The following is a 9,659-nucleotide window of genomic DNA, read 5'->3' as shown; positions in this document are numbered from 1 at the left end:
TTACGATACACATGTGACAATGGCAACATTGGAATTATCAGATGTAGAGTGTCAAGATTCCCTTTGTAAGAATTTTTATTTTTACAGTGAAAAGATGCACGAAATTTAATTACCAAATATCTTCTGCATTTTGTTCTAAGCTGTTCTATGGTGAAAAACAGCTGATCTTCTCTAATTGCATGTGATTGTGCGATAATACTTATTAACTGCAGCAAATAATATTTCTTCGATGTATGTAATTGTATAAATAATGTTTGAAGTACAAATTTGTAACATATACAAATGACTTCCATTCAATACATACACAGAAAAAAGTATATAGTAATTTGCTTTATCACTTTGTTACATACAAAAATAAACGAACTTAACAAATAAACTAACAAGCTACAACAGTTGCTCTACTGAGTGGTAGATATATATTCAGATTACCTATAAATCAACTCAACTGAATCAAGATGGAGGCTCTTCTTAAGAAATTAACTATGAAAATGTTGTGTTTTCTTGTATCAAAACCTCTTCAAAGGAATGTTTAGTCCATAACTTACTTAGATCTCACTTGTGTCAATATAATATAGCCCTAACATCTGTCATTCATGTCAGTTTGGGGGGAAATACCGTATTTACCCGAATATAAGCCATATCTGCATATTTAGGTTAATTTTATTTATATAAGCCTGCATTTATCACTTGAACACCAATACACGATTTTAAGATGCAGGCATATTTCGCCAGGATTAATGTAGTGAAAAAAGTGCAGCTTATATTCAGGTAAGTACGTTACATCAACAGAAAGATCAGTTTTGTTCAGTCAAAAGTTTTAAAGAAATAGAGAAAATATTAACTCTCATTCAGTCTTAGAGAAATAGCAATTATAAAAATATTTATTGATACAGCTCAGGGCTTTCTAGCCCATTCTCTTCTACTATAAATAAGCGGAATAAGTTTTAAAGACACAAGGATATTAATTCTTTAGACTACTGTGTAAGTATTACAGTTCAAGAGAACAAGTTTAGTAATTTACGTTAATGCACACTATTCTTTCAATGGCCATATGGCAATCACAGATTATAAACAAATTCCTCCACATTTACTCATAAAAAGAGATTATTCAACACATCATTTGAAACGCAATATCAACAAACATGAAAATTCCAATGTTGCCAAAAAATTATGCGACTTGTAATTAAGCAACAATTCACTAGCCTCATGTGCGTCTTCACTTCATATGTTCATAATGCACTGCACTCGCACTGACAAAGCACACAAAAAGAAAATCTTCTTCTTGGCAATCCAGCAACATGGCAGCCTGATCCTATGATTCCATAACTGCAGTCAAGTCAGATCATGATTCACAGAGGCATTTGAGAACCACACGTTTCATCAATGTGACTGAACAATGCAACGACTTACATAATATTATCACCTGACAGGGAGGATCCAGATAGTTAGGCAACATCTAGCAAGGACTACATGCGATACATTACTAAGTTAAAATTTAAAAAGCAATGGAAACTTTTTCCAATATTTGTATGGCATAAAAATCTCCCTAGAGAAAGTAATGAAAACCTGCAAACTAACATCAGTGTTTATGAACTGAAACCATACAAACGCAGAATTAAGAAGGGAGACAAGTGAAATTTTGGTCATTTTCAGTCAAAAATTACATTTTCGTTTTTTTATTGGGGGTGGAGGGATGAGCAATCTCTTATTTTAACAAGTTTTAATGCTCTGTGACGCTTGGAAGCATAAAAATTACGCCATGTTTAAATGGCTGTACTCTTGAATTTAAATTGCTTGCAAACTTCACAAGCTGTTTCCTCACACTTCTTTTCAGCACATATTTCGTCATGTTTAAAGTGTAAAGGCTCTTACAATTTTGATGCTAGGAACATGAAATTTTTACTACATGTTCTATACAGCGTGAAAGTGAAATAGCTCTGCAGCTTTGCACAGTGAATTCTTCATATTCAGTATAACAAAAAAGTCTAATAATACCATATCAGTGGGAAGTTTATAGTTTTCGAAAAAAAAAAAATGTTTTTTCCTAGAACTTTAATGTTGCTGTTGTGGATAATTACTATGCCTAGGATCTTGATTTCTCTCAATACCAATAGAGAATGTAATAAAGAATATTTCGATAGAATGGACTGTTTTCGTGTAAATTAAATAAAATGTATTGCAAATTAGTTGTTTGACTAATAAAACTAGATGTGGCAACCCTGATCAGCTGTTAATTTTTCAATCAAATAAGTATCTAGAAGATGTATTAAAGTTATATTATATTACTGAGAACTTTAACAAATGTATACCATATTTTGGAACAGAATTAATGACATCTTTCTATATCATATTTTGGAACAGAGGGAGTACTTCCGACATTAAAAAAAAAAAAAGTACATTTAGTGGACACTAAAAATTTAAATTTTGAAGTTGCAGTTTTTTAATTTCTCTCCATTTAAGAGATGTAAATAAAAAATTCTGGATACTTAATTCTTTTCTAACCATATAAGAGATGCCGTAAAGAAGTCATACATGAAAGTTAGAATAGTTATAGCAAGAGGATGAAATGTACAAAATATGAAGTCACTACCTTAATCATATGTAGAAAATAAAAAATTTCACCAATCACCCCTCTTATTAAATGTAGATCTACAGCATTACACACAAACCAATTGATCTTGTATTAACTATTTTCTCATTATCTGTTAATGCAATGATGTAGTGATTAAAGATTATGCATTTCACTGAAAGACAGATTCAGAATTACAGACAGGCTACATTGCAGTGTAATGTGAATGGACAGAAATTATGGTACTGGAAAGCATTAGATGTTTCGTACACTAATAAAAACTGTCAATTATTCAAGTGGACTATGAGTGAATCTTTCATCAAGAGATAAAATTCTCGAGATTCACTCCATACATGCAGCTCTGTAGGGTTTTCAACTAAATAAACTATGTTTTAAAATTGTTTTCAATTTTCATGTATTCTTTCTGAGTATACCTATTGAAGTTCAAGACACGTTTGCATTAGATTTCACAAACTTTAAAGACAAGATGTATATGTGATTGAAACATGTGTTCCATATTCTGTAAGTAATTTACAATTCTGTTCTTTGTAAGCATTACAAATAAAGAACCATCAAACAAAATTTCCATAGAGCTGTATCAAACCACAGAATTATGATACAATATGAATGTGTGGAGAACGTACTACGAAATGACAATTATTTCTCTACTATGCAATGGTAAAAAAAAAAAAAAAAAAAAAGCTCACTTTCTGAGAATTTATTTATAGTCAATGTCCCACACTGTAGCACTGTGATCTAAGGCATCATGCTGGACTCGTATTAAAAATGAGTGTTGGTTCGAATCCTCATGGGGGAAGAAATTTTCTCATGAAATTTCGGCTAGTGTATGGGACCAGTGCCTGCCAGCATCATAATGAATTTGTGGAGGTACAATAGGTAGTGAACAGCTAGAATGGCTGGGACACATGTTACCCTGTACTAGTTGGATAATCTTTACCTCTAATGAGACATGTGGATGTAAGGCCAGTAAGTAGACTGGTCGGCCTTGGGCCTCTATGGGCTGTCATGCCCAGAATTAATTTCTATTCATCAATATATACTTTATGATGAAGATATATAAATTATGTGAGCATATTAAAGTCCTCATTTTAAAGAACATTTTTTATTAATTTATGTATAAAGAATTTTCTTTTTACACTAGATTATTTACAATACACATAAGCAGAATGTGATATTTTACATTGGAAGCTTTCTGACAAATGCAGAGGTTCTGTATCATTTATAAATGTACAGTAAAATATTTATCTATTCCTCTTATATAAATCTTTATCTTGCAGTCAGAAAGAAGAGTAGAAACTTCAATTTCCCATACAAGTAATTTAATGACGCCAAAATTAGCAGCTTATGACGAGATTTTAAATTATAGCACATATAAAGTTGAAAATTATTTCATCATATAGTACTGAAAAGGTTCAAAATTTCGAAATTATTTTAAAAGATAAAAATAAACTGAACTACTTTCGTTCAAGTCTACATATATAAAATGTCTAAAAATATGCAGTCTTCCTTTTCTTAGGCAGTTGAAATCTGGACATTGACAAAAGATATATGTATATACTGATAAGAAAACAAAAGTATATTTTTCTGCAGGAGAAAAGTGAATCTGTAAGTCTTATATCACACAAAGGTCATGGTGCATAATAAAACCTTTCGACTTATTAATTAATGCTGTAAGCAATATTCTTATAAGATTTTCTATTTCATCCTGAATGGGGAATGAAACGAAAATTTACCTATCATCATTTTTGCATATCATCCTTCATCGAACCATCAGAAGTAATGAATGTTGCCATACAGATGCCACCACATCAGAAATGAAATCTAATATTGTCAGACTTAACAGCATTCAGAAAGGTCCTAGATAATCTAAGGCACTCAAGCCAACCATCCAATAGATATTTTATTCCTAGGTAGCAGAAGTATTCAAATAATTAAATCGCTACCACTGACACACTAAGCTGAAAAATACAAAGATACATTATAAGCAGAATTTCTTGGATCACAAACAGAAAATAAATTTCAAGCTAACATCTCTACCAACATGAATATTAACTGTTTGAATGTGCCTTTGCTTGGGGGGGGGGGGGGGGGGAAAACAGATCTTTTATTTTATCTCTGCCTCTGTGCAATGTCACAGTTTGCAGTGAAGGGAAAGAGAGATGACATAAGGTTGCAATGCTTTTTAATATTCTGACGCCCACGACTAAATAAGCTACTTAAAATTTAATGGTCACTGACTGGCAGAGATATAATGAAACATCTGTACCAGACAAATCAAGAAGGAATAAAGGAGTTTCACAGAAACTGAAAGGATGGAACAGTATTTCCTGTCCTGAATTTTACTGGTATATAAAAACATCAGTTTTATTTCTCTCCAAGACATCAGTAAGAACTTTTTGTCCTTTAGTTCTGCATAGCAAAGTGCTTAACTCAAGTACCTTCCTATGGCGCATACCTATAGGATAACGAACAATCTCATTATCACCATTGTCACTATTTGCTTAACTATCTGGACCACAACCTGAACACAAGTCACAGCATCTGTATTCCATATTGCTAGCAAGTCATATATATATACAGACACACATCTTTCAAGAAACACTGAGACGAAATTGCCCTCGGAACCTGAGTTACTGCGAGAAATGTTGTGAATGTGTCACATGATCCTTCCATTCAAAACCAACATGGGAGGAATCACCAAATTAGGGCCAACAATGCTAAGTATGAGGCATTTGAGTCTATAGTAGAATCATGTGTGCCCCTTATTCTGTCTCGCATTAATTTCCCAAGTTGTCAGTCAATTATTAACAACCGGAAATTTATAAAAACAATAGAGTTCACTTCGATCAGTCATAGAGCTCATTCCTTGCCAAGTTTCTCGATCTCGTCTACATCTTCTGCGTCTAATTGGTGAATCTTCTTACCTGAAACAATAAATCCCATTTCTTTACGACAAGTACTGAGCTTTCAGACACTAATTATTTGCAACACCAACTTTTTTAAAAATGTTGTATATTATAATCTAAGAACCTATGAAAAACAAATGATAAAGTAATGTATAAGTAATAAAATTGACTGAACAGATCAGACTGATCTATTAAAAATAAAAATGCACGCATACCCATGCACAGATTAAGTTCTTGATGACTAATGGACTGATGTCAAAATAGTAAGCCTTTACAAAATGTGATGAAAAATATCTGAATTCATTTGATTACTCCCTAACTATCTGCAGTATGAGAGTGAGACTTTGTGATGTGTGGCCTTGGACCTTCCTATACATAACAGAATTTTAGCTCTGCTGACATCTGACTCCGTCATTGGCAAACAGTCCATGTTTACTGTTGTATGTTCTTGTTTTGTACTACCATGACCAAGTATATTATCAGAGAATCTGTATTAAACATTGCCACAAACTGAGCAAAATGCAAGCAGACACCACTGAGAAGTTTAAGCTTTGGCTGATACTGTTTTAAGAGAAATGCAAATTAAGGCGAAGTATCATTGCTTAGAAAATGATAGAACATTAGTTGAAAATAATTCATGAATTTGCTTCATTAAAAGTACTCTCTTAATGGTCTGACAATCAGTAAAGAGTATCATTTAGAAATTCTCGCTGTTCGCTGCAAGAAACTAGAATTGTCACTGAAAAATTCTTTGCAGCTCCATCACGACTATGCTCCCACCCATTCAGAATATCTTACTCTGAACATTTTGGCAAACACCGAATCACACAGGTCCAACAGGTCTTCTATTTCCAGATTGACCTCTGGTTTTTCCTTAGTCTACAGACATTATTAAAAATTTCGAAATCTGAAGGCTCCAATGTGACAAACGGCTTGCTAGCAATTACAAACAAACAAAACAAAACAAAAAATGTTTTGAACATTTCACTGGTATAAGTAACTTAAGTCAAAAAGGATCTAAATCGAGGGGATTACTAGAATGAACTCAGGAAGTAAATTAGCATCTTTTTTTTCACGACCATACATCTGACACTTTTTCATCAGACTTCATGTATTTCTTTTTTACATCAATATATTACTGATAACTAAGGAATGAATTTCTAGTTCTGTACCTACCTATTTTGTTTGTTACGTCCTAGATATATGTTATTCAGATATCTGTATGTTTCATGTACACTGAACGGCAAACAGAATGGACCGACTCTTGGTCGATAGAAATGCTAAATTCTATCGCACGGTTCACTCGTGTAAATGCACTGCACTTCAAGGCATTGCTGTGGTGTCTCTTCATTGAAAGTCATATATCTACAATGTAGTCTACCTTATGAGCTATGTGTGGTCCAGTGATAAGATGTCGTGATAAGATGTCTGACATCAGTACCAGAGGTTGAGAGTTCGCCTCCTGGTACAGTAAAATTATTTTTTTTATTTTAGTTTTTAATTAATTTATTAGTTTAAATGTGAAATGGCATTCGTTAATAAACATCATATGCCTGCCTTGTAAAAATATTATTGCCCATCACCTGTGGGCTATTATTAATAGGCGAGACCTGGCCTGTATAAACAAAAATACTTGTTTAACATCCTAAAAAAACAGGATGCATATCAAACATAAATAAATATAATTAAATAAACAAAAAAACAAACACCAATAATTTCAGCTCATGTAAGAGTTTATGATTATCATTGAACTTCCTGAAAGTCGGGAGAAGGGATATTAAAAGAATATCCTCGTCAATTTCCTTGTCTTAGTCCTCCTTTTCTCTTAGTATTTCTAGAAGTTATGGCGGCCAGGTAGCTCAATTGGTAGAGCAGCTGGCTACAGACTGGGTCTGGGGTTCGATCCCGGGTGGTGACGGGATTTTTCTCATTGCCAAACTTCCAGAGGTTCACTCAACCTCCTATAAAATTGAGTACTGGGTCTTTCCTGGAGGTAAAAAATGGTCAGAACATGGTGCCGACCACACCACCTCATCCTAGTGCCGAGGTCACAGAAAGCATGGGGCTCTACTTCAATGCCTCCCAAGTCCTTCAGGGCATGTGAAGGGGATACCTTTTTTTTTTTTCTAGAAGATATTCCGCATATTCATTTTCCTTTTATTGTTAATTTTGGTTGTATCTCGTCTTGTATTGCAAATGGTAGCATTGCCTTCAACATTCGATAGCTGGTCTGTCATTCCATTTCTGCATAATTTTTATTAACATTGCTTGGTAAATCTGAATATGCACATCTCGCAGTACTTCTTGAGTGCTGGTGACATCACTGGACGTTATAATTAAAGTAAGAACGGGCACTCATGTATAGCAAACTACAAACATTAAACACATACCTCATCAGATACAACTGATATGTTGTATCTAGTGTGTAGACATCAGTGTAGCACATGCACAGTATGACCACTTCCAATCTAATAGGCACTATTGCTCAAGATATACTGTGTGATACGCACAATCTACTGCTGTAAATCTTCAGAAATTAATAGGAAGAACAAAATAAAGACGAAAAGTACAGACCCAAAAATAAAATTCAGGTGGCCCAAATTTTGTTTCTGAGTTTGTACATTGTGAGACAAAATGTAAATAATAATACGATGGACCACAATATAACTGTTAACTGATGCAAATTTTCCGGAGTATTTTAAATGTGACGAATAGACTAAATCCAGGATATTTTTAGCAATTTAAGCAGAAATAAGAGATGAGATCACAAGGCTATATAAGCATTAATTTAAATTTAATAATGAAATGCAGTTACTTGTGTTTTAAATCTCCTATTCTTTCCTTCACTTTAATAACATCCCTAGACATTAATCAATATAAAATCAATGTATAACTTACCAAAGTGGTCCTCTATCTGTTTTAAAACTGCAAGAGTTTCTGGGCCATCAACAAGATTAATAGCAAGACCAGCCTTTCCGAATCTTCCAGTTCTTCCAATTCTGTGTAGATATGTTTCACAGTCAGCCTTTCTTTGCATATCTATTGGAAGGTCAAAGTTCACAACTATCGTCACTTGCTCAACATCAATTCCTGCCAAGAAAAACAAAACATTTCTTAAAAAAAAGTGAAATTTGTAAGAAAATTACAAAGTAATTACAAGCGCACACGTGCACACACACAAATTATACAGCCATGTTGTAAATAAACATTTAGGATGGGAGACTCCAGAACTTCTGAGGTTATATCTAGGGTTACCAAACATCTGAATTTTCCCAGATGTCCTAGTTTTTATAGCATCCGGGAAAGTCCGGGGGGATTTTTCAGTTAAGTTTTAGTTTCCTATTCCTGGAAATGTAACTTGTAAGTTAATGGTTTTCTTCTCCCGAATATTTTGTAATGAAATCATATAAGTTGACGATAATGAGCAATTGCGAAAAATCGAAAATGTCTCCCTGGTCGATATTTTATACATATATACATACATATTATATATATATATATATATATATATATATATATATATATATATATATATATCGAAAATCTAATGGAAACCAAAGATAACATAATCGAACTACTTTTATAGAATGTGCTGTGCTCATTTCCTCAGGAATTTACTTCCGGTTCAAAAGTTCCCCTTCCTGTTTCTCATTTGTAGCATATGGTAGCACATTTTCGTTTGATTTGGTTGTAGTATGAATTTATTTTCCAATGTAAGATGCCTAAGTTAAAGTGTAATACAATACTTAAGTCACCTCTTGCTAGAACATTTGTTGTGATGAGGACTTTTTCTTTGCCATCACGAAATCGGTCTAACACAGCTATTCGCTGTTCCACTGTTAGATCTCCTGACAACAGTGCCACTGCATGACCGTCACGTGACATCTTCTCTGCTAACCATGATGCTGTTTTGCGAGTCTGAAACATATATCTCACTTCAGTACAAAAAAGAACGAGAATGGATGAAACGAAAATTTTAAACATTTCATTTTGCATTGTTTACTAAATGCACGTCGAACCTTCTTTTACAACACACTATACCACTACATCAAAATTATCTTAACATTTGTAACCATTACAATAATTTAAATTATGAAATGGGCTTTCAGTGCAATGTAGGGCCACCAGTGACATACATTGCGAAGTCCCACCCATGCAATGCA

The 9,659-nt window shown here is 33.5% G+C and overlaps 1 protein-coding gene across 1 annotated transcript in view; it reads right to left on the bottom strand.

Moving 5' to 3' along the window:
• Positions 1-3,257: 3,257 nt before the first annotated feature.
• The window catches only part of Dbp80 (putative ATP-dependent RNA helicase Dbp80), a 32,335-nt gene continuing 25,933 nt past the window's right edge, over positions 3,258-9,659 (bottom strand). The window contains exons 8-10 of the mRNA XM_069834537.1: positions 9,252-9,414; positions 8,395-8,586; positions 3,258-5,514 (exon numbers count right to left, since the gene is read on the bottom strand). Of these exons, the coding sequence (XP_069690638.1) occupies positions 5,450-5,514; positions 8,395-8,586; positions 9,252-9,414 (420 nt within the window). The 3' untranslated portion in view covers positions 3,258-5,449. The remainder of the gene's footprint in view (positions 5,515-8,394; positions 8,587-9,251; positions 9,415-9,659) is intronic.

The sequence above is a fragment of the Periplaneta americana genome, chromosome 9 (assembly GCF_040183065.1).
Source record: "Periplaneta americana isolate PAMFEO1 chromosome 9, P.americana_PAMFEO1_priV1, whole genome shotgun sequence".
NCBI lineage: Eukaryota > Metazoa > Arthropoda > Insecta > Blattodea > Blattidae > Periplaneta > Periplaneta americana.
Note: the sequence above shows the minus strand (reverse complement) of the source record. Positions and strands in the feature narration are given on the sequence as shown.